The sequence below is a fragment of the Drosophila bipectinata genome, chromosome 2L, assembly GCF_030179905.1.
Source record: "Drosophila bipectinata strain 14024-0381.07 chromosome 2L, DbipHiC1v2, whole genome shotgun sequence".
In the NCBI taxonomy this organism is placed as follows: Eukaryota; Metazoa; Arthropoda; class Insecta; order Diptera; family Drosophilidae; genus Drosophila; species Drosophila bipectinata.
In genome coordinates this window covers 4,750,879-4,777,727 of record NC_091736.1, presented here as the reverse complement: position 1 = coordinate 4,777,727, position 26,849 = coordinate 4,750,879, and the positions used below count along the sequence as shown (strand labels likewise).

General features: G+C 40.6%; 7 protein-coding genes and 1 long non-coding RNA gene across 8 annotated transcripts; 2 read left to right on the top strand and 6 right to left on the bottom strand.

The window, feature by feature from the left end:
* Window positions 1–5,318: 5,318 nt before the first annotated feature.
* On the bottom strand, window positions 5,319–8,654 carry LOC138925892 (uncharacterized). The gene is made up of 3 exons (XR_011442121.1): window positions 7,962–8,654; window positions 5,757–5,841; window positions 5,319–5,693 (listed from the first exon to the last, which is right to left on the bottom strand). It is a non-coding gene; the product is annotated as an uncharacterized lncRNA (long non-coding RNA).
* A 696-nt stretch (window positions 8,655–9,350) lies between these two features.
* On the bottom strand, window positions 9,351–10,275 carry LOC108124364 (uncharacterized). Its single transcript, XM_017239979.3, has 4 exons — window positions 10,064–10,275; window positions 9,691–10,010; window positions 9,559–9,629; window positions 9,351–9,503 (listed from the first exon to the last, which is right to left on the bottom strand). Exons 1-4 carry the CDS (start codon window positions 10,139–10,141, stop codon window positions 9,457–9,459), a joined length of 516 nt encoding a protein of 171 aa, XP_017095468.2. The 5' UTR covers window positions 10,142–10,275; the 3' UTR covers window positions 9,351–9,456.
* A 399-nt stretch (window positions 10,276–10,674) lies between these two features.
* Window positions 10,675–11,369, bottom strand: LOC108124350 (RNA-binding protein FUS). The gene is made up of 3 exons (XM_017239964.3): window positions 11,202–11,369; window positions 10,957–11,138; window positions 10,675–10,901 (listed from the first exon to the last, which is right to left on the bottom strand). Exons 1-3 carry the CDS (start codon window positions 11,250–11,252, stop codon window positions 10,769–10,771), a joined length of 366 nt encoding a protein of 121 aa, XP_017095453.1. The 5' UTR covers window positions 11,253–11,369; the 3' UTR covers window positions 10,675–10,768.
* A 165-nt stretch (window positions 11,370–11,534) lies between these two features.
* LOC108124351 (dynein light chain roadblock-type 2) lies at window positions 11,535–11,958 on the top strand. The gene has a single exon (XM_017239966.3). The coding sequence runs from the start codon at window positions 11,605–11,607 to the stop codon at window positions 11,896–11,898; it is 294 nt and encodes a 97-aa protein (XP_017095455.1). The 5' UTR covers window positions 11,535–11,604; the 3' UTR covers window positions 11,899–11,958.
* Window positions 11,959–12,588: 630 nt separating this feature from the next.
* On the bottom strand, window positions 12,589–13,964 carry LOC108124281 (phospholipase A1). Its single transcript, XM_043213279.2, has 2 exons — window positions 13,812–13,964; window positions 12,589–13,749 (listed from the first exon to the last, which is right to left on the bottom strand). The coding sequence occupies exons 1-2, from the start codon at window positions 13,852–13,854 to the stop codon at window positions 12,605–12,607; spliced, it is 1,188 nt and encodes a 395-aa protein (XP_043069214.2). The 5' UTR covers window positions 13,855–13,964; the 3' UTR covers window positions 12,589–12,604.
* A 1,868-nt stretch (window positions 13,965–15,832) lies between these two features.
* frj (membrane bound O-acyltransferase domain containing farjavit) lies at window positions 15,833–18,365 on the top strand. Its single transcript, XM_017239904.3, has 6 exons — window positions 15,833–16,122; window positions 16,194–16,314; window positions 16,372–16,564; window positions 16,702–16,853; window positions 16,913–17,289; window positions 17,563–18,365. Exons 1-6 carry the CDS (start codon window positions 15,911–15,913, stop codon window positions 17,975–17,977), a joined length of 1,470 nt encoding a protein of 489 aa, XP_017095393.2. The 5' UTR covers window positions 15,833–15,910; the 3' UTR covers window positions 17,978–18,365.
* A 90-nt stretch (window positions 18,366–18,455) lies between these two features.
* Window positions 18,456–25,310, bottom strand: Rchy1 (Ring finger and CHY zinc finger domain containing 1). Its single transcript, XM_017240401.3, has 6 exons — window positions 25,172–25,310; window positions 22,872–23,493; window positions 20,309–20,470; window positions 19,747–19,905; window positions 19,109–19,387; window positions 18,456–19,047 (listed from the first exon to the last, which is right to left on the bottom strand). The coding sequence occupies exons 2-6, from the start codon at window positions 23,358–23,360 to the stop codon at window positions 18,928–18,930; spliced, it is 1,209 nt and encodes a 402-aa protein (XP_017095890.2). The 5' UTR covers window positions 23,361–23,493; window positions 25,172–25,310; the 3' UTR covers window positions 18,456–18,927.
* Window positions 25,311–25,503: 193 nt separating this feature from the next.
* Window positions 25,504–26,837, bottom strand: HemK1 (HemK methyltransferase 1). Its single transcript, XM_017240103.3, has 3 exons — window positions 26,545–26,837; window positions 25,966–26,486; window positions 25,504–25,908 (listed from the first exon to the last, which is right to left on the bottom strand). The coding sequence occupies exons 1-3, from the start codon at window positions 26,743–26,745 to the stop codon at window positions 25,668–25,670; spliced, it is 963 nt and encodes a 320-aa protein (XP_017095592.1). The 5' UTR covers window positions 26,746–26,837; the 3' UTR covers window positions 25,504–25,667.
* Window positions 26,838–26,849: the final 12 nt, after the last annotated feature.

Below are 26,849 nucleotides of genomic sequence, written 5' to 3'. Positions count from 1 at the left end.
AACGGGGCATGGGGCATGCGAAGGCACTTGCAGACGCAATTTGTTACAATGCTGCAACAAAAAAGGGTCCAAAGAGTCATTAAACAGTATAAACAAAATTCCAGACGGGGCATGGCTTTGCAAGAAGAAAGAGCAACCAAGTACAAGGAAGTGTCAAGTGACAGTGGAAACAAGAAGTCACTTAAATCTAATTTAGATAATTATAAGGCTTTCGTTAATTGAATCATTGTGGAAAGGGTTAGTTATCTTATTTAGTATGCCTGTGCGCCCATAAAATAATATTAAAATTAGTCCAATCTAGAGTTGGAAACCAAAGTAAATTTATTTACTAGACACCGGTGTGCAGTTGGTCGCCTCCCCCGCCGGATGCGACATTCAAATAATGAAACGAATGTTTTGCTGCACTCATCCATTTATTCACGCACCATAAACTAGGGACGAATTTATTTCAAGGGACATCCGAATGTACAATAATAAAAATAATAAAATTAATGGGGGCACAAAAAGGCTGCCGGACTTGTTGGCTCGATCTACTTTTATGCCAATTTCAATTCGAGATGGAGGTACCAGGTACCCAAAAACTGTTGGCGAATTAAATATGCATTCCATTTCAAATTGGTTGGAGGAGGCTTTGACTGGACTGGAGGTGTACAGTGGGAGTGGGGGAGTAGACGACCGCGACCAAAATAATTTCAACCATTTGCCAGATTTTGAATGCAGCTGGCCCTGCATTTTGGCATCGCCAATGCATTGTAATTTACGCGACAATTGCAATAAACATTAGTTCATTTGTTACGCAATGTACTGCATCCAAGTACCCACTGCAGTTCGACTGCAGCCGTTCCATAACCCCAATTTTGGAACCGTTTTAACCCCCATTTTCGACCCACATTCGACCCCCCCAACGGCCGCCACGTTGTTTGTGGGTTTGCGGCTGGCACATTAAATTAATTACTCATGTTATTATTTTGGCCGAAATGAAGTACGCAACAATTTATAATCGCGGCTACATGAGATTAGAAGTACCTGCGGTGTCTGTGTCCCCACCACGCCCTCTTCTCTTATATATGTATATACAGGGCCTTGCCCCATAGTCCTGCCATCAGTTGGGATTGCAAACGTTTTTGCTTTATTAGTCAGAATGCAACCAGAATGTATTCGAAAATCAAAATTCTACAATTTTCCCGCGAATGCTTCTGTTTGCAATTAACGCTAATTTATGATCAACTAATTTCCAAAATGTTGTTACCAAAAATGTAGGCCTAAAACGACCATTACCAGTTATTGGTGGAAGCTTTTACAATTTTATAAAGAGTTTCTATAGGTTTCTGGCCTTTCGACTGCAAATAAAAGTATTTAGAACTATAAATCCACCTCCTTAGTCCTACTTATTTAGAAATAACCTAATTAAGCCTCATTAATCCTTTCAAAACCAAGGCAAGCCAACAACTGCATTACATTTAAGCCGGAATGTAACTAAATTTGGGCAGAAATTTATGGCAATTGCTCAAGCAAAACATTAATTCCATTTAAATTACCGCCTTATGAATCAACAGGCGGTTGAAACAAGCAACACAATCACATCCTAATGCATCCGCCAATGCAGTGCCACGCCTCCCCCGGGTACCACCATCAAGGAAGGATGGCCGACTATCCGGAAGTGTTGTTGTCTCCCCCCTTTCCACACCACTCCACACACCAGCCCATCTTTGGTATCCTTAGTGTTTTTGGGCCTAATGTATGATTATGTTCCGAAACACAAAGCATACGCCAAGGCGACAAGGACAACAACGTCAGGGACAGGAAGGAGCTGGCTTCCCGGAATCCTGGGATTGGTCAACGAGCACCAGTGCACCGCCGCCCCATTTATTTGCATCGCAAAATTTGCACATGTTCAAATCGAGATTTACGATGCCGAGTGACATCATTAATCAAGCGCCTGATTGGTGATCCTGTTCCTGTTAATTAATACAATAATGGATTGCGTGTGGAGACTTTTGCCATAGCTTCTATATCCCCATACGTTGTGCCCCCCAGAGGCCCCAAGACGAAGGACACTGCGATTTACGGCCCAGAAGAAGCCGCAAGGATAAGCTAGATGCCATTCTATTGGAGACAAAAAAAACCTAGTCCTGGCTGCAACATTGATTTAAAATTTACAACACTCGTGGCAAAGGTTGCTGCAACATTGCCATATGTTGCATTGATTTATCATTGCCAGTCGATGTGGCAGCCAAAATGGAAATCTTTTCCAGATGCTGCAACAAGCCCGGACATTAGATACGTTTTAGCCTTGATGAGGTGGGCAGACACCCCACACACAGACACACACACACTACTCACACAAATTTCAATTAACAATTTTACCCTTAATTTGGCCAAGAGCAAGCAACCACACAAAAATCAGGCAAAGTCAACAGGGCTGGTGCTAGGGGAGTGGCTCAGCCGAGTGGGGTTAGGCCAACAAACTAAATTACAATTTGGTTTGGCCAACAAAACCCCCTTTCCCCTTTCCAACCTGATTTCGGCCAAGGCTCGAGCATCAATTATGATTATCGTCACGTTTTATGAGACGCTCGCTCGACAACTTTATGACTTGGGCCACGCTTGTCAAGCGCCCGAAAGTATGCACTCGTATAATGAATATTGACAAAGGATACTGCGGATAGTGGCGGTTGGGTCCTGGTTAACCTGGCAGGTAGCATTTGTGTGCTGTCCTCATTTATTCATTAGAGGAGTACATTTGTTAGTTCGGATAAAAATCTAAGATTTTAGCTAAGATGTTCTTACCTTCTTGGTTGATAAGAGGATATAGGAATATAGGATAAATGAGGCATGAGCTTTCTATAGTTTACTTTAGCTCACAAAATAATTCTTTAATTTTCTAAATAAACCTCTGATACCACCCTGACAACTGCTAATTATTTCGGAAAAAAAACCCCTACGATAGCTGCACTTTGTAGACACGAATCCGTGCACAGTTGCTTCTAATTGTCCTAAACCAAAAATATTAATAAGCAAATATTACCGAGAAGGGAACAAGGAGGAAAAAACCCAAGCCCCAGGCCAAAACACAAGACAATTAAAGCCCTAAACGAAATTTCAATTAGCGGCACTTAACGTCAGCTGCCAAAAAGACAAGGAAAAAAAGGAAGAAAAGGATATAACCCCAAGAGCGAAAAAAACAAGGAATATCTAATAACAACTAAAGGATATTAGAGACGAAATTAGCCAGAATAAAGTGAAAGAGTCAAGAAATTGAATGGCAAAAACCGCAGTCGAAGAACACTCTTGGTGGCAGTTTAGCAAAAAACAATTTTCATTTGCAAATTGCGTATGCTGTTTGGTTGCTTGTTGTATGTATGTTGTATGCAACATTTCCATTAGATTTTTACATTTTCCAGCTTCAAATCGTTTTTTGACGCAATTTGGCTTAGTGATTTCTTTTGCATTTGGTAATTGCCAGAACGCTGCTCTGTTTTGGATTTAATTAAAATTGCAAATATGCAATTCGAATGGCAGAAAGTGTCGGAAAGTAGTTTTTGGCTAACAAACTTTTAAAAATTGTCTAATAATTGCATTCTATTATAAAGGTATTAAGGCAACAGATTCCGGCTTAAAATTAAATTTAAAGCTTTACAATTAAAAAGATTCATCTCTGCCCCAACTAATTTTTTTTTGTAACAATAAACTTTTAGGTGAACATCAAAACATTCCATGCCATTACACAAATCCAAAGTATCCTTTATGAAAGCTTCCTGTACTGCACTGGACGCAGGTCCTGTCCTCCATCCCTCCCTTCGAACAAACCAAATGTTGGCCGAGTATTTTGGATGATTGTCGAGCATGTAAAACTTCTTGAAGATAATAATAATTTAGTGCTGTTGAAATGACTTTTGACCATCACACACAATTGATACGATCCAGGCTCCCACACGTGTTCCTCCAGCAGCAGCCGCACCTACACCTACACACCACCCTCCATGCCATGCCACACATCCTAATTTTTGCACCACCCTGGCACCCACCAAACTCGATCTGCCTTGGAATGCAACTGGAGAGTCGAGTCGAGTAGTTTGCACAATCAAAGCTGGAAAATCGAGGCAGGGAGTGGGCCGACAGGAGGACATTTGTTCGCTGCCGCATCTCAAAGAAATAAACAAAAGGGGCATGCCGCCAAAATGCCGGAAAATCCACACATCCTGCAGGCTGTGGATGTTGCAGCCACTTTGCATGCAGTGCGAGTAAGTTTTGCCTTCAGGATATTTTTTGTTTTTGCTGTCTGCAAGGAGATTCCTTTAGCGGGCTCGGTCTAAAGTGGAAAATGAATTTGTAAAAATTCACTTGTAATAATTTCTCGATTTTTGGTAAATTATTTGATTACACACACGTGTGGAACTGACTCCACCACCAGCATTCTCCTTTGGCTGATGCAATGTCTGGCTGGTTGGCTGGCAAAAGGACTCCCATATCCTTCTTGGCTGGAGCGCCAGGACCATAAAATAAACTTCATCTTCGGTTCGTGCTGTTGCTGCTGCTTTGCACTTGGCGTTTGTCTTCTTTTTTTGGGGGCCTGGAGTTTGGGATTCCTCTCATCCGCCAGAAATGCGCATTCATTCGCAAAATTCACAAAACAAATAAAATAGTTTCTGGATGTGTTTCCCTCGAAATTGGGGCCGATTATAGACGATGTGATTTGCGGTAACAATGGCTAAGGATTGTGATCGTCTGGATGATTTCCATTTGAATCTGAAAAAGATTTTTCTAATAATATAATATTTAAAATATAGCCCCCAACAATTTTATTTTTCTTGTTGTTTCTCCAAGTTTATCAACCCAGCATTTTTATGAAATCACTTAATACCAACGCAAAATAAACTTCCACTGCCCTAAAAATCCAAGAAAAAATATATATTAAAATACATTTACTTGAGGCTGAGAAGGCGAACGGAAATTTTTTGTCTCGTCGGAATTAAGCCAAGTTTTGACCGTAAATTTGTGTATTTAAAGATTGCTTGGGATCGGGCTGGAGTCCTGGTCCAGGCAGGAAATAGATTAAACTGAGCAACACTTGCGCTATTTTGGTTTCCTTTTCCTGCCGCTTGTTAAATATTCACAGGACGTCGAGGACGGGGGTGCAGCTGGAGGTGGGGACGAGAAGGTTACCCTCTTGGCGAATCACACGCAGGTCGTCGAGGGTACTCCCCGTTCGGCTTCATCTTCCACCGCTTCGTGACAGCCAACGGCATAAACTTTTCGAATCTTATTTGTAGGATGGAGAAAAAAAAGAATATGGGCACCATAACAACAACGAGCGGTTGCGGCAATAACTGTGCTGCCTGTTGTGGTTACCATTTTCCCGGCCCTGTGGCATCGTGTAACAATTTCCGCCAACAGCCCCACAGACCAAGTCCTGCCATCCTTCCGTCCTGCCATTCTGGCCCCAGTGGCTCTCGTCTCCGACCTTTTGCCTTAAATAACTTTCAATTTGAGCCAAGAACTCGCGGTTGCGCCTATTAACCGTATGCCAGCGGATAGCCTCGACCTCCACCACATCCCCACCATCCAGCGTCACTTCACCTTTGAACCCCTGACCACCAAGGGGCAGGGGTGGCGCAGAAGCCGACAATTTGTTGACTCGGGTTCCGGTGTGTTTATTAGTTCATTCTGGACTTGCGAATGCAAATTACACGCTTACCAACGGGCAATTTTTACAAAAAAATTGTGTAGGAAAAATTTTAGGAAAATTAACATACCTTCATTATTAATAATTCGATCAATACCTTCCTTCCCGATGTTTTACGTTCCTGATCTTCGAGTACTAGAATTTTCCATAAAAATCTGGAAAAGTAAAATCTTTCCTTGTTTTCAAAAATTTTCGAAAAGGTAACAACATAACTTTATATAAGAATCGAAAAAATTGTTGTTTTTAATATTTTCATGCAGATCGCAGTGGATGGATTCCCTGATCTTAAAAAGGTGATTCTTTTCGAAATCTGATACATATTGACAGAGTCCCTATAGACCTTTTCCGCATTGTCAGGAGCTGAAGCTCCTGAAGCTTTGATATGAATATCAAATTCTATATAAAAAACATCCTTATTCCTAATGATCATTTATTAAGTTAAAACTTTATATTAGCCATACCATTTATTTTTCTTTTACTGTCAGGTTTTTCATCTTTTCAAACTAATTTTTATCCTGGAAAAAAAGGATTCGCTAAAGAAAAAACTGGACAACGGCATTGTGAGGGTCCTCAAGCAATTGTAAAGATGAGCCAAGAGCCATATCCCTTGAACGCCAGAAGTCGGGAGCAGCGACAATGGCTAGATATCCTGTTTAAGGACGACCCATTCGCTCATATTTAGCTTGTCGCCTCGTATAGAAAGCGGCGGCGGTGTCATAAATTAAAACTTAAACTTTTGGAAATGTCAAGTATAAAACGGTAAATCTCTGCACACCCACACACACACACACTCGGCTGCTGGAAATGAATTGCAGCAGAAGATTGGCCAGAGAAGGGTTGGGTGGGTTGGAGAAAGTCGGGTAAGGAAAGTCGGTGGACGGGCTTTCCCCATTGAATGCGCATGTTTTAGTTTGGGCTGCGTTTTTCACTTGCTGGCAGAGATAGTGGCAGGAGTGAGCTGAGGGGGAAAATCAGTGGAAAAACTATATAGAGTCAGGCACCCAAGAAAAGACACAACAACAACAATACATATATAGAGGAAAACTCCACCCAGTTTCCCATAAATTTGGGCAGAACGAAAACTTACAGATTATCCGCATTTAGTTGTAAAGGTTTCCCCCACAAAATGTGTTGTATATCATTTTTGGGCTCCGCCAAAGACGAAAGTTTGTCCGGCTCCCTGCCATTCTGTCGATGATTTACATTTGATTTACTTTTCGTCCTTCATACTCCTGAAGGAGGCTTCCCTCCATACTACCCCCACAAAATCCCCCACTAATTTACAATAAATTCTCATCGCCGGCTCTAAATTTCTAATTTCTAATCATCATAAAATCTGATTATCATTATCGTAACTCTCGAAAAGATAGCCACCGAAAAACTTGACACATTAAGCAGCCATAAGAACAAATTTACTATGCTTGGAGAATAGAACAATTTTTAAGTAAAATTTATGAAAATTAAAAAACTGTGAACAAGTTTCTTTTGGTCATTTGAGAAATTTAATTGATCGCATAAATTCCTGGCAGTTTTCAGCCTGCCAAGGGGGATGTACAAGAATTTATGCGAGGTAAGGGTGTCCTTTACCTGACTTTTGGGGTGGCAAGGTGGCCCCGTGGTACCACCATGGTGGCAAAAAGACATCACGACGAATGAAGTGTAACCGCGAACATAATCAAATTTCGTTTGGCCACCAAGCAAAACACAAGTTTACCATCTCCACAAAGTTTTTTTTTATAATTTTTTTTGTCTTGGGAAAATTGCCATCTTAATTTAAAAACAATTTTGTAACTTGCAGGTGTCTAGTCTTTTTTTTTTTTTGGGTCTAAACCATAAACATTCATTTCCCAAGGGAAGCTAAAGTTTTTCCCTTAGAGTCTGATAAAAAATATATTTATATTTGATAATTTTATTTATTAATTATTTGTTTGAGACAAAACAAAAATCATGGACCTCTTAAGCAATTTTTCAATTTACTAATAAAGTCAAGGGAGGAGTGACAACTAATTCCTGAAAGTATAAAATCCTCTGGAATGGTCCTCTACCCACAAATCCCACATTCAATGCCAACACAAAGATGATGAATTTGGACATTTTGTGTGCGTTGTAAAGTCACTTGCTCGAAAGTTATTAAGGATTAAAGAGTCGAGGCAAATGCGCCAGCGGATTCTGCTTCATTAGAGAAAAGGGCCAAGGATTCGGACCCAGAGTCATATGTGGTGAGACAGGACTACCAGGACTAGAGTGTATGTGGATGTGGGCGATGTTTACTTACCTTTGGTGAAAGTTTTTGAAAATCCTAAAAGGAAATCACTTTAGACGCGTCCAAAGAGATCCAGTAAAGTTTCGTTAAACCATCTGGCCTGCCCCCCTTTGCCCTCAGCTCCATCACCACAAAACCAAAGTTACCAGCAGAGGAAGTGTGAACGATTATGAAGAGCTGATAGAGGGAATTCGAAAGGAGTTGCCGAAACCTATTTTAGAGTCTTTTCCTCGGATGATGTTTTAATGTTGCCCGCTGGAACTTTTGAGACATCTTAATTCCTCTCGAGATAAATCAGAAAATTTCTAGCTTCTGGTTGTGAGGTAAGGTAACTTGAATTATTAGCTAGCCGGGGCTAACGAAAAATTTGTATTTTTATTTATACAATTTTTTGGAACTTATGCATTTTTATGAGCCCGCCGCTCGCTACTCTCACAACTCACTTGAATTTTTAGTATTTGTTGGGGATATGGGTGTGTGTACTGGGTTTATCCTTTCATAAATGGGTCCAACGGCCAACTGATTTATGCCACCGCAAGCTGTAGCTGTAGTTGTTCTTGGTCCTGCAGCAGCAGCACCAGCAGCAGCTCCTGCAACTGTTCCACACCGGGGCATCCTGATGTCGACGGTGACGGTGGCGGTGGCAACAAAATAACAAAGCAACAAAACCGAAATTCCAGAAAACAACATAAAACCGATTGATTTATTTTGACAATGCTACCATGCAGTGTCGACCCGGCTTCCCTCCCCAGCACTCCCCTCTCTTGGCATACGCCCATGGAAAACTCAAACCAAAGCCAACCACCCACTGATACCACGATCCCTGAGCGGTGCAAGTCCAAGCTTCAGTCTGGTTGCCATTGTTTGTTGTAGTCCGTCTCTGTGTCTTCCTGTCTCTGTCTGTGTCCCTGTCTCTGTCCCACTCCACATCGACATGTTCCGTTCGCATTTCGGACCCCATCACACCCACAGTCTCTGGCCACCCCCGCATATCCTGGAAACCACCAGAGCAGTCCTGGACAAAAAGTTGTCCTCGTTGTCCGCTTTGTAAAATATTTTATTTGCACATCTTTCTTATTTTAATCCTTCATTGCACTTTGTTGGGTTTGGGTGACTTGAGCCAAACCACCCACCCACCTACACACACAATTCCCTGGCTCTCCTCTTGATTTTCTAAAGGACATATAGGGTGGGCCCGGGGCAGGTTGGGTGGGTGGCTGCTTTGGTTCTATACAATGGTAAATGGCCATAAAATAAACGTTAATTACCCACAAGGAATGGGAGTAATACCTATTCTTCTGGATAATAGTGGCCCAACTGATCATTTCAAGTTAAAGGATCACATGGTAATTTCAAAAAAAGAACGTCCTGTTTTAATCCCAAAAAAATAACACTTATGCACATCTTTTAGTGGAATATATTTTTTCGCAAAAGATTCAACAAATCGGAACACACTAAAAGAAATAAGACTACCAAAAATGTTTTAAATACGAGAAAAGGCTGCTCTTCACCAATATGAATATCTGCGTGGATTTTGCGTTCTTCCATTATAATCTAGGATATAGATTTTTGATTAAATAATATTCTAAAAACTAAATCATTTACTAACCATTAACATAATTGGGAAAGTAACATGAATCTCCTCCGCTGTTTTGGGTGCCAGGAGCATCCATGGGGGAGCTATGAAAATTCCTTAATGGTTAATCCGTAAATTAATATTTATATTTTTTTAAGGACTTACTACAACCCATTACGTGACATCATTTCTTTGGCTCGCCTTTTTCCACGTGCCATGCAGCGATACTCCGAAGGACTAGTACTCTGATAGCAGACATTATTGTAGGGATTGGAGCGGAAGCCATCGGACATATTATCCCTAGGCTGGGGTTGCTTCTGGCAGTACTTGTCGATGTATAAATGTTGCATAGACAGTGGTGGGGCCTGACGATTCTGATGTGCCTGATAATTTTGATGGTTATAAGACATATCCACATCCATTGGAGGAAGACGATAGTCGCCATGACGCTGCTCTGGCTCTTGATGCTGTATCCCACGTGGTAACTGAACCCAACCACGTAATTAATAGTTTTATTATTAGAGTTTAGGAAACTTACCTCGGGATAATATTCCTCGGGAGTGGGCATATAGGGAATTCCAGAGAGTTGAGCGTACATTGCAAAATCAATGTCCATTTTAGAAGGTCAGTTTTTCTTTTGATTTGATTTTGACCGAAAGGATACTTTAAATTTTAAGAGAATTTTTTTAAACTTTTTTTCTGGTTGTAATTTGGCAAAAGATCAAATTTAAATGAAGTTAGTCGGAAGTAATTCTTACCTCGTTTGACATCCTAAAAGAAAGGGTAACTAGATTGCTGCTATTTTGGAAGGTTTGGAACGTTTTTAACAAACGCTTACTTTGATGGTGAAAAAAGGTGAAATAAAGGTAATCTAATAAAATGCCGGATATATGCCGGCCAGAGCAACCAAAGCCCTCAGGAGGAACATGTTTTAAACATATGTAGGTGCTTTTTGATTATAGTAGGCATAGTTCTGTAGGAATAGGTCTTCTTAGTTCTTTTTTAATATAAATTTTTATAAATTATGCCAATAAAAAAGCATACAGCCACCAATCAAATAAAAATCGCTTTTAAAAAGATTACCCAATAGCTTAAATCCCAAGCCCTTTGCCAAACCCTTTTTAAAACCCATAAAATAAACAAGTCAGCTTTTAAAATTATATCATATTTAATGTTTAACTATAGATAAACACAGCTCAATTTTAAACCATAATATCAATATCAAGTTAGTGCACATTTTTGACTAGAAGTAGGAGTTTTGGTTGCCGTTGCCATTTCCACGGTTACGATACACTTGACCCTCGGCGCCACCGATTCCGGGTAAGGAGCTATAGTAGTCACCCTGTCCTCCTCCACGCTGTTGCTCCATGGGAGAGCTAGGGATTTTTTTATTATATTTTTTTGAAGGACCAAGATGTAATTAGAACTTACTAAAGCCCATTGCGAGAGTTCATCTCGCGCATTATCTTCTGATACCGCAGAGGACTACGGTATCCGGGACCACCGAGAGCAGCAGCTCCGCTTTGCATGTTCCTAGACTCTTGTCCAAAGCCACCAGCAGACTGGCCGAAACCCTGGCTGGTGCCCATCTGGTCGTAGTTCATTTCATAGCCCTATATTTTAAATTCAAATATTAATAATATTTTTTTGTAACCCAACAAAAATTAAATACATACCTCGCCGCCCTGGCCAAAGCCTCCGAATTGCATACCATTTCCATACTCCATTTTAATTTTTTTTGGTCGAAAATTTTTAATAAAAATTTGGATTCCAGGAAATATTTTTTGGTTTTTATGATTTTGTTTTTTAGAGATCTTTACAGTCCGAAACCAGAAATAGAAATGATTTGTTTCCAGAGATTCATGACCTGGTCGACATTTTCAGGGCCAAAAACTAGTCATGGATTACTTGATTTGAAAATCTGGAAGAACTTTTGAAACAAGGGACTACAAAATTACTACTTTTTGTGATATCATAGTGTGCCTTTTGTTTTAATTTAAATTATCAGATTTAAAACACAGTCATTAAAACTTGGACCAACAAATCGACAAGTGGGTATATATATATATTTCCTACAGGATGTCTGCCGAAATTGAGGAGATATTGAAACGCTACCAGAGTTATCCCAATGTGGTTGGCATTATAATTTTGGATCCCTTTGCCATTCCCATTAAGACGACCATGGACTATACATTGACGGTGCACTACGCCGCCGTGGTCAACACCTTGGCAGCCAAGGCGGCCAAGATGGTGTCCAGCCTGGACGCGAATAACGAGTTGATGAACATACGCTTGCGCACCAAACAGCACGAGGTCATAATAGTGCCGTCGGAGAACTACATCATTGTTGTGGTTCAGAAGCCAGGCGACTGATATGCCAACGAAAAAAAATTCGAACATCCAATAAATATTCGTTTGTATTTGGGGCCCCTATGCAATCGCCGTTTTATCTAGTTTTAATTAAAGTTAGAAAGTGTCTGGGCCAATGGCGCATCTTTGGCCGTGTGAAATATGAGAGTTGGCTCTGGCTTGGCGGCGTTAATTGCTGCAGATAAATACACGCCGCGTCGCCATAATTACGACAGACAGATTACGGGCCGCACTTAATTGTCCGCCGTAAACTGTTTCCCCGAGTATCTCTAATCCGGCCAAGGAGAAGAACTTGCCATCGCCATCGTCTTTTACAAAAAAAAATATTCTCCAGCTCGATTTTAATTATTCGGCGACTTTCTCACACTTTGCCGTTTGCATATTCATTGGTTTTGCTTCACTCCCTCGGAAAAAAGGACCTTCTTCTGGGGGCATGCAACGCTTTGATTTCCATTGCGACCATTCTGCGAATTTTTCTTACCTTTTCAGCTTGGAAGTTCTCAAAGTTACGTTGCAATATGGCTTGGAAGATAAGCTAGTTGAAGTGGTTATAAAAATGGCCAGCTTTTGGGGAGATTCTTTAAAGGTTTGAAGATGTTTTAAGTACAAGAAGAATATTTTTTAAATTATCATTAAATTTATTTTAAATAAATTATACATTTTATAAAATGAAATCACATTTGAGGCAGTTAATGAAAAAACTATAAATCTAATCCGACTTAGACTGTCTGCCAAGCGCAAAAGGATCACTTGACGAGGTCTTCACGTAGAAGGTTCCCTCTTTGGGGAGAGATGGCTCTCCTGCCATCTGGACGGTTTGCCTTCGGCTCTGATCGCACTTCCACTTACCCTCCTCCCGGACACAGGGTGTTCCCCAGAATCCAAGTGGTGAGTTGATGGATTCGGCAAACATCTGATAGGATCGGATGTGGGAGCAGCCCAGGTAATAGCAGCTGCGCTGGTATGCTCCAAAATTCGGGTAGAAGGTGGCCCTGCCCGTGGGTCGACGGAATCCAAAGTTGGCACTGGTGTGCATGGACTCTACATACTTGGCATCGGTGGAATCGATCCGGAATTCGGCGGTGTTATGGCGGAACTTTGGTCCGGCTGGGTCCAAAGCAAAGATGGTGTTGACCTGGTCGGGCTTCAGTCGCTTGCCGGCGGCTCCAGCTATCTGGGCACCCAGAGAGTGACCAATCAAGTACATGCTATCGAAGTCGGCATTAAACTCTCGGTTCAGGCTCCTCACAAACTGGGCCAACTGGGCGCCAAAGGTCTCGATAAGAGTGACCACTGAGAAGTAGTTGATGTTTGCAGAACTGGCACTCCAATCGGCCACAATCACGTTGTACTCCCCCTTCTTCAGATAGGCATCCTTTATGTCCCGATTGAAGGAGCCGCGCGACTGACTCATCCAGCCATGGACCATCAGCCTGGTGGGCAGTGAGGCATTGAAACCGGATCTCTTCCATTTTCGCTCATTGGAGAAGTCCAGCTCCCTGCCGCACAGGGGGAACTCCCGCTTGAAGAGGTAGAACTGCATTCGCAGCTTCTTGCTGGAGAATGGGTTCAGATTGCTGGCTATTTTCTTGACAAAGGCCAGATCCAAAAACTTTCCAATACCCCGCGATTCACTGAGATCCTTGTCGCACTGATTCCACTTTTCGAGCGTGGCTCCCTCGTATTCATCGTCAAGATTTTGAAGGATGTCATCCGCCTCGGGTTGGTTGGAGATGTCCGATCTGGAGCCTAAACCAGAGGGAGTATCGTCCAGATTGGAAAGACTACTCATGAACTCGTTCATCTCGGCATCGTAATCACCCTCAACTTCAACTATACTGGGCTTGCCTTGGGCTAAATTAAAAAATAATTATTATGTTATGCCTGTTGTATTATTTTGTTTGAAGAAAACTCACCTAAGGCCACCAACAAGAGAACTGCAAATGGTTGAGTCCACATCTTTGGTCGATTTATTAGATCAGCTGCAGCTAGAGAAGCTATCGGTTCTACTGGCAAGTGCACTCTGTTGATCCGTTCGATCCAGCTACCTGGTTTTATATACCTGTGGTCTCAGCATCTCTATTAATAGTGCTCACTAGACGCACTAGGCACGTCAGTCTGGCATTTTCACGGCATTAATTCGCACAGATCAAGCGATTCAATTGATTGTCGGTTTAGTTCAGGGCTGTGGGTAGAAAGGGGTTTTATAACTGAGGAAATCAAAGATTATAAACAGGGGAAAATATTAATTAAAGATAAGAAAACATTGCACTTTCGAATCATATACTATAAAAATTATAACTTTGTCTTAAGAAGCTTCTAAGACACATAAACCATAGTTATTTTTATAGATTACTAAACCCCTTTTAGGCCAGCCCCTGATCACTATATACCCGGCTGATATGAGGCATTGCCCGCTTTTTTTTGTAGAGGCACGCGTTTCTTCCCACAGAAACAAGTCCAGTTTGCATTACCGGTTCCCTGTGCAGTCTATGACGTAGCCACTGACTACCCCAAGTTGGACAACTATGGTATGTCGCGTGTCTGGGAAATTCAGAATGAAAGCTTCTATAGACGGCAAAAAAAGTGGGCAAAAGCTAAGTTAGTCAAACGCGATTACAATTATCAACTGGGCGTTTTGCGGTTATAGATTATGGAATATCATTATCAGACTAATCTTTAATTGTAATCGTTTTCATGGGTCATCTAATTGACTTTCTGCGGTTTTTTAAGGAAATATCAAATGAAAATTCGCTTAAAGATTATTTTATTAAATGGCACAATTGACGTGATTGAATTTTAAATATATTTGGATTTGTAGAAACAATACTCACTGGGAAATCTTTTATCTTTAGGAAATCTTATTCCCAACATTTTTATTGTTCCTAACAAAGTATTGGGTTCAACAAATAAATTAAATTATATATAATATTATGTATTATGTTTATCAATTGAGACTACTATTATAATAATCGAATGTATAGATTACCTATACATTATAGACTTTTATATTATTTTTAGATTTGGATTATTATATAATGTAATTATAATCCATGTGGATTTACTTTTTATAAGGAAAGTCATCTAAGTCGCAGAAACCACTTCTGAATGGATAAAAGACTCCAGAAGACATGTCAATAGGATTCTTTTAAAATTATCTTCAGAGACTGCCAAATCTTATCCAAATATCGTAGTATGCTTCTATAGGTTCAGGAATAGTACAGAAACCAGAAAGCATCGAAACTGAAGAGGGATCTCGTTCTTGGAATGAATAATCACCTTACTCTTCTACAGGATCAAAGGTCTGAAAGGAAGTTTAAATAAAATAAAAATAAATAAAATTTAATATTTTCATAAATAAAGTACCTTTAGTTTTTGAATTAACTCTGTTCTGGTCCGACTAGTCCGATCTAAACATGACATCCAGTTGACCCGTCTATTCGCATCTGAGGCATTGATATTGGGAGCTCACCTGGCGCCGTTTGCAGACAATAGCCCTAGTAAGCGGGAATGGGAATTCCTTTACCGCCATAAGCACACACTGAAGCGAAAAAGCCCTTACCAGGATAATGTCGTCGTCTAAAATCGGCCGACCGAAAGCAGATAGCCTTCATGTGGAAAAGGCTTCTCGTGACAAACGATGCAATATACATTCAGTAGATCACAGCTTATTTCAACCAGCACTAAATGAAAACGTTAAATCATTAAATCTAGCCAAACTAAACGACGTTTAAAGTGGTTTTAAAGTCTGTGATCCACTGTATATATTTTTTAAGCTTAAATAAAAGAAAAAAACGTACAGAACATGTAAGTACCATTTACCCAAGTTCACAACCGAAATATATTTACTTTACATGATGTTATGATTCTGTTAATAACAGTGAAATGTAACATGAATGGTGGATTGATGAAGAAACTCGCTATGGCCTCACTATTATCCTCAAAAAAACAACAAAGGCGGCCGCAAAAGCGGCTGGCAAATCAATAGCAATAGAAAGAAACAATAACAATAACAATGAGCATCGACGACGTCATCTACGTAATCTGCCTACTGGCCTGCATCGGCGCTGGAAGCTATGTGAAGAAGATCAGCGATGAGGGGCAGCGGAAATTGGTGTCCACCGCCCTGGGGGTGATTGTGGTTGTGATTGTTTCCGGTCTCCATAGTCTCCACTGCTTTGCATCCTTGGCCTTGGGCACAGCCAGTGTGCTCCTCGTACATCCTAGGTGAGAACTAGGGCTCCATAATGGATTGACATACTTTTGTTGACCACCAACTCATCCTCATCTTCCTCCAGCAAATGTCATCTGGTTACGTTTGTTGTAATGTTTGGCTACCTGGTGTTCTTCCGACTCTTTGACTTTTACCTGGGAATCCCTGGCCACACGAACATGATTCAAATGATACTCACCCTGAAGGTTAGTTGCATAACGACTCCAATTGCCAGTAATTGATTTAAAACGATTCTGTTTCAGGTGTCTGGAATAGCTTTTGAGAAAACGGCAGCATGGAAACGAATAAATGCTCGGGAGGAGCAAGATAAGAAGGAGGATAGAGATGTCAACTCAGAGAGTCTCGTAGAGATTACAGATTATGATGTGGAGCTGCAGACTCTGGGGGCGGCAGAAATTGTTCATTATAGCTTCAACTATATTGGAGTTCTAACAGGTGATGATCAGGTGGATCAAGTCAGCGGGGTACAAAGTTCAAGCGCTTTAATTACAGATAATAATTCTGTATATTATGGCCACTAGTTCTTTATCAGTTAGACTGAAGCTTGTAAAACATATGATTTTTTTTTGCAGGCCCCTACTATCGCTACCGCACATACAGAGACTACTTTGAGATGCCATTCAAGACTCATGCGCCCAGCATTGAGGCCACGCTGGAGAAGCTTAAGTATGCAGTCTTTTACTGCGCTCTTTACCTAACCACAAACTATCTTTGGCCCCTAGATGTGAGATATTACTATTAGGAAATGTCATCTCAATTTTAAAACCTCCTTTGATCTTTCAGTATGCCCTGAGTGATCAGTTCTACAATGACCGCTCCTTTGTCTACCGGCTGTTGTACGTTTGGCCCACATTCTTTACATTCCGTGCCCGCATTTACACGGGCCTGACCCTGAGTGAGTGCGTGTGCACCATGGCCGGTTTCGGAGCCTATCCGGATGAGTCTGATCCCAACAATGGCGAGGGTCCCCGCAAGCGCTACCAGCACTTGAAACGAGACGCCGAAAAGCACAAGTACAACTTCAACACGATTGTAAATACCAGAGTACTGGATGTGGAGCGATGCTGGACCTTCAGGGAGGGCATGAAACACTGGAATGTCTGTGTCCAGTATTGGCTTGCCGTGAACGTTTACAAACTCTTCCCCAGCAAGAAATACAGGTCAGTAATGGGCCTCCTAAAAGATATGTGTAAACTATGAGACTATGAAATTACATGTATTGATAAGCTCCTGAAAACTCTTATGACTTGAAAGTATTTCATAGAATCCTAGTCAGCTATGTATTGTAATTATGCTTGCTTTTGGTATTATTGCTCTTGTTGTTGTTCTTTCCCAATGCCATTGCTCGCAGGGTTGGCAGGTATACCTAGTAGTTAATTTTATTTAGGATTTAAAAAAAAAAAACTAAACTAATATAATTTTAAACATTTTAGAACCGGTGCCACCTTGCTGTGCTCTGCCTACTGGCACGGTTTCCGGCCGGGACACTACTTCTGCATCATGGGAGCCCCCTTTTACGTCTCACTGGAGGATATGTGGCACAAACTGGTCCGCAAGGATGCTACTGGCACCAGCCGCAACGTGATCGACGTTCTGTTCTGGATCTTCAAGTGGTTTGCCTTCAGCTACTTGGGAGAGGCTTTCCTGCTCTCCTCGTTTGGAAACATTTGGCGCTTCTACAGCTCGGTCTATCACATTGGATACATCAGCTGGGCGGCAATGATAGCCTTAGGATTATATCTGACCAGTCAGAAAAAGGCAGCCGAAAGGCGGAAGAAACGGGCAGAAGAGAAGGCCGCAGGAGGAGATGCAACCTCTTCTCTAGTTGACAAAGAAAAGTCTCAGTAATAGTCTTTTTAATCGCCTATCGGTTCAATTTTGGGACAACTTCCTGTAAGTTTTCCAGTAGATATCGGAAAGTCTGCCATATACTTGGTTATAAATACCTTTTCCAATCTAGTTCTATTCTATTGTAAAAAGAGAAGCTACTCCACAGGAAATTGATTCGCAATTTGTTATTTAATGCACCAATCACCAATTTAAATATGTACAAAAAAGCCTTCTATCAGTTACCATCCATATGCTATCGGGGAAAAATGATATTTTTATCTATAACGAGTAGATTCTAGGCATCTAAAAAGTTACCAAAAAAAACTATACACATTATTATTAGTTTAAATAATGAATTTAAATACCCAAAATATAAAATAATCAAAAAATAAAACCTTGTTTTCAAGTTATCTTAGTTTTATTGAAAATATTGTAAATTTGTGACGGCGTTTTGAGAAAGGGATTGTTTTTCAAAAATTAAGTTTTGTGAAAAAATTCGAGAATAACATCAATTAATTTTGCAAAAAAAAATAGAAAACTTAAAAATTCGAGTGCTTTTTATTGCAATAATTGGAACTAAAAGGTGGAATAGTGAAACTTTTAAAGATTTTCAAATAATATTCAAGATTCAATTATTTTAAAGGCCTATCACAATACATTCAATCTATTTAGTTTCTGAAAATCCAGAATAATGTTTGAAAGTCTTTAGAGATTTCAATACTCCACCAAAAGTGTTTAAGGAGCCTTTTGCTTAGGGGTTTGTTTGTTTCATATTCGATACCAGCTCGAATTTGGTCTAAATTCAATGCGTTTCGATTTCAGTTGTGGTTTGGTTTACGAAAACAATTTAGTTTCTTCAAATATGTGGGGGGAGGGAGCATGGCAAGAGATTTCCTGTTGCAGTTGCTGATGCTGATTTGGATGTGAATATGGATGTCGATACTGATGTTGGGGCAACCTGGGGAACATCACGCCGAGGAGGGTTCATCTGTGACCAGAGACAGTCGACGCTTAACATCCTGCGTGGTGTTGTAGGCGCCGCAGTGCACGCACTTGAGTCCTATGAAATGGAATTTGGTTTTGGAAGTCTGCAAAGTATATATAATATATTATTTTATTCATTTAAGCATAAGTAGATTGCAACCTCACCTTGTGACAATCGTTGCAAAAAATATGTATGCGCTGATTTTCGTATTTCAGTGGCACTGGCAAGCGGAGTGCCTGATCGTCGAGGTATTCCCAAAGCGCCGTCATGTCTATCAGCGAGGTCTGGCAGGTGGGACAGGTGTAGTGGCCGGAGGCCAGCAGCTGGTCAAAGCACATCTTGTGCAGCAGGTGTCCACAGTCGGGAATATGGCAGGGAATACGCGATGTATGGATATCTCCCAGGCAAACCGGACAATGGGATCGTGATATATTCTCCACGCACTGCAAAAGATCGGGTAAAATATCATTAAAAAGGGCTTGGCCATCTATGGCTGAGATTCATCTCAGATTTGGGTGCCTGTTACGGATCTGCACAGCAACTCAAAATGTTGACCAATTAATTAAGCTATTCCTCGAACCGTTTTGACATTCATATCCACTCAACTGGATCGCAGATCGCGACCAGCTACAAAAAGCAATTAGGCAACCGGTTTCGGCAATGAATTGACAAAATTAAAAAATATGCAAACTGTCTGGCTATGTCTTTGATTTGCTTTCAAGATACTGAGGTCAATCCGTGCTTACAACGAAAATTTTTCGACTGGTCTAATGGACCAAAAGTACAAAAATCCAAAACTCACCCGATGGCCATCGATCTTCAGCTGGATGGGTAAGCACATGTTGCACACCTCGCAGTGGAAGAAGTTTTCGGCACCGCCAATCCTACAGATGCCACAGCCATGGCAATGGTACTGCTGCTTGTCCGCATCATCGAAGAGGTTGCAAATGAGGCAAGTGTACTGAAATAATTATAATAATAATAAAAAGCTTTTTTTAGCGTGATCAGTTAATTAATTATTCCTCCAATTAGTAAGATCAATCTTAACAATCGTCAACCAAAAAATCCCCTCACAAAAAAGATACAAATATTTATAAGCTATTTTAATGATTTTTGTAAGTGAAAAAATAACAAATATTTGTTTTATCTATATACATATATTTTTATAATGCTAATAAAGAAATTTGAATTCTCTTGAGATAAATGACATTTTAAAACCACTTCTCCAATCAAAGATCCGGTATGCAAATATATAAAGCTGCTGGATACATTGCAAAGTATAATCTAATAAAAATTTAACAAATTAAGATATCTAATCTCTGAGGTAAAATTTTTATTTTCTGAAAGCCCTATGGTTTACTAACCTTTCCAAATCGTACTCCACAATTTTCGCACTGTTCCCGGACTGTTTGCCGGGTATTGCATTCTGAGCAGATTAATTCCGTGAGTGTCTTGCGATCGAAGTGGTGCGTCTCGTTCTCATCATGACAGAATCTACATTTGTAGAACTTGTTGCAGCAGGGAGTCTATGTACAAAGAACAAAAACAAATTAGTCATGGAAAGAAAAAACATTCCTCTTAAAAAAAATTCCATCTTAATTAAAGCTAAGATTCCACACTACAACTCCCTTTACCAAGGACTACCCCGAACCCAGCATAATTCATTAGCAGTCCCCGATGATGCGGCCCCTAATTTCCAAATTAAGTTGCTAATTAACAAACTCTGCCTGGAAACTGTCGAATAAGACTGTAAAGTGACGCACTTGGCCCCCAAAAATGAAATATTTTGGAGTAACTTAGCATTATCGTAAACATTGCACTTGGAATTCGAGCGAGATTTATGAGCTACGAAACCGAATCCTAATCAAATCAACTGGAGAAACTAAATCCGTTTTAAAGATGGATAAAGAAACTCGTGTCGATTCATTATTTGGTTGCTAATTGCCTCAACATTTTGATACAAAATCTGACGGGTAGAAATCTGGTTCTTGCAGACACATTAAACAAATTTATGATAAACATGATAAACTTGGTTTATCTTAATTGTTTGCTTTTTGTAACTTATGCAATAAAAAAATACTTAGCGTCCTAAGCTGTGACACCCTTCTTCAAGAGGGTATGTCTTCCACTATCTTCAAGAATTATTTATAGCTTAACAACAGTTTCTTTTTTTGTATTAATTGTTGTACTTAAACTTTGCTGGGATGATGATAACACTCGAACTGCAGAAGAGGAGTAGCAGCCTGTTTGAATCCGGTTTCTTTGTGTTTCCCCTTCCCTTCAATTAAGTGCTGTTCTTCATTAATGATCATATTATTTCATTTGTGTGTCATCTCATCTTACCTGACGCCTCGAATTCATTTATTTAGCCAAAACAAAGAACAAAGTTAAACACAATTAAAATACAAGGTTCTACGACAAATTGATACAAGATGTGCCTGGAACACGACGATATTAATACATATAATCGCGGGCATTGCTCCACTTGGTATTGCACACATCGTTTTTGACATTGGGCCTGAGTCCACAGGTATGTATAAATTAATTTCACGCATTGTGCGACTTACAGACACTCGTTTATTAATGCCAATACAAATATTTGTGATTAAAATACGCCACCTGATTCAACAATTATACCTCGACTTAAATACTCACTAAATGGTAAAATCTTGCCGAATTTTGAACAGTGTAATAATTGAACTGGCGAAAGCGAAATCGCTGAAAACACCTCTCCGGATTATCGAAAATGTAGGACGGAATGGGGCGTGAACGGGCTTACGTGACATTTTTGTAAAAATACATTTTGGGGCTTAAATTATTAATTCATATCGCGGAATGGAAATTGCTTAGTTTTGCGGTTATTTTGTTGTATTTAAAATAAGTTTCCTCTAATAAGTTTTACGTTCTGGTGCATCCTAATCTGTATTTAGTCATGCTAATCTTAACTATCAATACATTAGATATTTTAGGCAAATACAGGGCTCACAATTTTCCATCTTGTGCATCTCTACTTTCCCTTGAACTTAGTCACTATTTTCTCAGCCTATAATTTTATTATCTGACGCTATATGCCTTACTTATCACCTCTCGATAATTATGTCGGCTTCCTCCTAATGAGCTAAGTAAAGAACTGGATATAGCCGAGGAACGATTGCTTTATAGGTGCACACAATTTTCAGTTTACTCATAATCTCTTATCCAAACCGAACCGTAAAATGGAGGTGTTAACTGGCCACTCGCCTGCGGGCGGGCAGCAGGCCTCTACAAAATTCCAGCCTTCTGAATCGGAACCAGAGCACCAGGTTTCCGGACACCATGAGATTGTCTGTATAGTACAATTGCCTTGCAAAAAAAAAGTAATTCCCTTCAATTGAAATAAAATTACAGAACGAACAAAAGAGCCATTGGCAAAGGTGTCTGGTTAGACTTTAGACACTTTATTTCATTTGTTTGTTTAGAAATAAATAAATAAACCTTAAATGGTCCATTCGAGGCGGCCGGAATGAATAAATCGAAAGAAAAATTTGCAGAAAGCCACTATAACTTTCCTTTAAGAAAAGCCACTTATGATTTAATAAATATTTGGAATAATATTAAAAGTATATTAGACCCGCATGTAGTCCCAATTGAAGATAGGGTTGATCTTCTTTAACAATTAAAGAAAATTTTTCTTCATCTATTTTCATAACCATTTTTCCATCCAATTGAATTGCATGAAAAGTGTAATTAAGGTCAAAACCAGTTCCCTGGATGATCCATCAAAATTATACGAAATATTAAAATTGATATCTCGAAGATATCAAAGAATAGATCTACTCTGAGATCTATCTGTGAGTATCGCTCTCCCTTCCCTTTGGAAAACTTCTCTTAAATTTAATACTATTTTTTAAATATTTAATATATATTTTTTTTAATATTAAAACTTACCACAAACATGGCCCGGCGCTTATAGTGAGCACAACCAAAACGCAATGATTCCGGTGTCGTTGTTGGCGGGGTGTTGCTGGTGATCCGTGAAAATTGTTCATGTTGCAGGGTTTTCCTAGCCTCTGTGGCAGGTGGATGACAGGTGGGGAGATCCTCGGCCATCGGCTGGCTGAGACTTGGCGTCGACTTGGATTTTCGCAGCTTGGTGTGGAATGGAAATGTGCCCGTCATGATTGTGGCCGGCCTAATCAGTTGTTGTTGTTGTTGCTGCTGGTGCCGGATAGCTGGAGCGCCTATCTGAGCGGCTGGAGGCGAGGCGGGATGAGCAGCCTCCGCTGAGGTCGACGTTTCTGTAGTTGCCAGCAGCTTTGACGATGAATTTAAATTGACTTGATTGGGTTCTTTTGTATTGGTAAATATTTGTACATCGATGTTGCTGTTGTGGTTTTCATTTAGCGATATTCGGCGGGTTCGCTGACGATTCTTCATCTTCTGCTGCAGGAGGACTGTCTTCAGTCCACTCCACTCCACTCCAGCCAAGTGTATCTCTCAGTTTATGGCTATGGGTATGGTTTTCCGTGTTGCAGTTGTCTTTGTTAATTGTTGCCTCTCCAATTGCCGCCTGCGAAAGCATTTAAATTATTTGTTGATGTTGCTATTGTGACATAGACTTTGTATCCATCCGTCTCTTGACGTGACCAATCCTAAATTATAAACTTAACCAAATCGAACTCCTAATTTCCCTTTTTCTATACACTATATGGGTCTATAACTTTCATTTATGCAACACTTCCTTATGTATTCATAGAGTGTCGCGGTGCCACAGGTACGACACTGGGCTGGAAGCTATTAAAAAGTGTGTGGGAAAGTGATAAGAACCTGTGGCGGCGCCATTGTTCAAACAAAGATCGATCAAGTTAGTGATATATGGGTAAGCCCCCCCCCCAACTTAAATGTTTGCGACAAACAATCTAACGTGGCCAGTCCATTTGCATTTCAATTCAATTCCCACTCTCGCCGGCCCGTGAAAGGCCATCTAAAATAGATAACTACTATCTTGATTTTGAGTCGGGTTTCTTCGGCTTTTCGCAGTGCATTAAAATGGGAGGACCTTGTGCCATGCGAACGTGTGCATTTAAATAGCCTACTTAGCCCGTGGGTCACAGTGACGCGAAAGAAACGTTTAGTGATTTACTGATTCGCAGTACCTTGACACACAGTGCGCTAAAATAAAAACAAAATACAAAAAAAAAATAAATAAAAAATAAAGAGACAACAACCCACACTTGTTAACATAACCGGCGTGCGACTCGGCAGCAAAAACTTTCGCTCGGCAATCGATTGTTGCTGCCTGATGTTGCTGTTGCTGGAATTGCAAGTTGCTGCCGTCGTGCTGGTAGTGTTGCTGCCACCGCAGGAGGAATTACCAGAAATAACCAGCAACAGCAGATGAGTATTTGGCCCGGGTGACTAGGTGGCTAGCTGGGTGACTGGGGTTTATGCTTGCCTCTGTGTTGTCATTATCGTTATTTTGTTATTTTGTGGTTATTCTTATTTGCATAGAGCTGCCAGCAGAAAAATCGTTGTTGAATCTTGTTTATTCAGTTTGTTTTTTTTTTTTGTTCGCAATTATCAGAAGAAGGAGAGCACTGCTCCACCGACAACAAACAAATATTGAAAGTGTGCTAAAATAAAATTACAGAAAACCCAAGGCGATAAAATAGCGTCATAGGAGAACCAGTCATAGCCGAAAAGAACGCAGTCCGCAGCTTAAACTTGATTTCGGTTTTCAATTAATAAACATTCAAGCTTACGCAGCCACACGCACTCACTCACACTGAGATACAAATTGCAGTCAATCAGTCAGACAAATGCATTAAATAATGTCACGATCTGTGTAATTGGTTTCTAAATCTAAAAGTTTCCAATCCAAAATCCAAACAGCCTTCAGCATAAAGTTTGGCATCAGTATCTGTATCTGTACATTTACACGCATTCATTTTTTATACATATTTCTTAATTAAAATTACATATATGTATATGTTTGTATGCACATTAACTTATTTTGGTTTCTTTTTTTTTTAAACCAATTTCTTGCTTAACGTGTTTTTGTTTTGCTTTTGGCTTTGCATATTTTTTATTTTTGCCCAGCGACTGGCTTAATCTTCTTCGCTTTTATTATCTGTCTCATTGAGAGCTTCGCTGAAATGTAGCCTTTAATTATAATTTTGCCCATTCGTTAATTATAATTTATTAGCAATGAAATGTATACTTGAAAGTAATATAACACACACACACACCAGCCGGTCCGAGGAGATCGCACAACTCGCAGCCCGAAAAAGTCAATTGAATTAAAAACGACAACGGAGACAGTTTCAAAAACCGCGTTTATCTCGCGGATGCGTATCCCGCAGATTCGTGCGGCGCGAGCTTCGATTCCCAAGTGAGCATGGTCTCTGGATTTCAGAGATATTCCACTTGTTGCTGCCGAAGCTTTCTCTCCCCAAAAGCTTAAAGCTTTTTCCAGTTGTTGTTACTTCACTTGTGTGGTTACTCTCATTTAAAACTAAACAAAATAGTTTTTTATATTATTTATGAGACTGGTAGAGTAATAAAACATAAACGATATAAATATTCTTTAAGATGTATATATATTTAATATATATTACGTGAGAGCCTCTGGGCAGCTTGCGGTCGTGAGGTTATAAATCAAATCACAGCTAAATGCGTAGGCATGGTAATTGGTAATTGCATTATCTAAGTCGTATCAGCAGTGTGGGTTTAAATAAATCTCGTCTAGACTTTTTCAATCTGGACGAATCTTTCGCGCTTATACTGGTCATTATAGCTGGCTATGAACTTCAGGCGTCCCTCGTACTGCAGGTTCATGATGGTCTTCACCATGGGCGGGTGCTCGTTGCCCAACTCCAGCCAGAGCTTGCCACCGGGATGCAAGTGACGGCAGGCCAACTCAAAGACCAACCGAGCCACTCGCAAGCCATCGGAACCGCCATCCAGAGCGTTGAGGTTTTCATAGCTGAAGAATAAAGGTTCTCAGTTCAAGAATGTGAAACAATATCCAACCTTTACTTACACCACCACTTCGGGATGCAGATACTGAAACTCCTCCGTCTTAACATAAGGCGGATTGGAAATAATCAAGTCGTACTTTTTGTCTTTTAGCTCCTCTGGCAAGTACTTGTCCTCCTCCATGGTGTGGTTGTGAACAGTGAACCGATCCTGGAGGTTGAGAAGCTTGGCGTTCTCCGCAGCCAGCACGGTGGCAGCCTTGCTTCTTTCAATGGCGGTGGACACCACCTGTGGCAAATTGTGCAACATGCCAAGCGACATGGCACCGGAACCACAACCCACTTCCAGCATATTTACGTGCTTCTCATTCTTGTAGTTCTCGATCACCAGCCGGACAAACTCCTCGGTCTCAGGGCGAGGTATGAATACAGTTGGTGCCGTTTTCAGGGTGAGATCCATAAAGTCCCACTCGCCAATGATGTGCTGCAGGGGCATTCGAGCGCATCGTGCCTCCAGGAAACGCTCAAAATCGGCCAACTGACTCGAATTGAACTGAAGCTTTTCATACGAATCCGGTACGGTGTTCTAAAAAGCACAGCATGTTAATTAAGGTCAAAACTGAGATTTATGACAGAAACATTACAAATTTCTTGTTCAGGACATGGGATATGATGCACTTAAGGTTGAATTTGGTGTCCTCAATACCAGCGGCCTTGAGCTTTTCCGCCCAGCCCACCAGGGCCTGGGTCACCGGAATCTGTCCAGCCGTGGAATCTGTGCCATAGTTGAAATGCGTGAATGCGCGCGAGGTCAGGCGCAGTGACCGTGTCAGTTGTCTAAGCATAATTTCACTTATTATCTAATTGCTATTGATTAACAAAAAATTTTTACGCCGACCAGCTGCCCGTTCTAATTCGACGCAGTGTGGCCAAGTTTAAGAGGAGGATT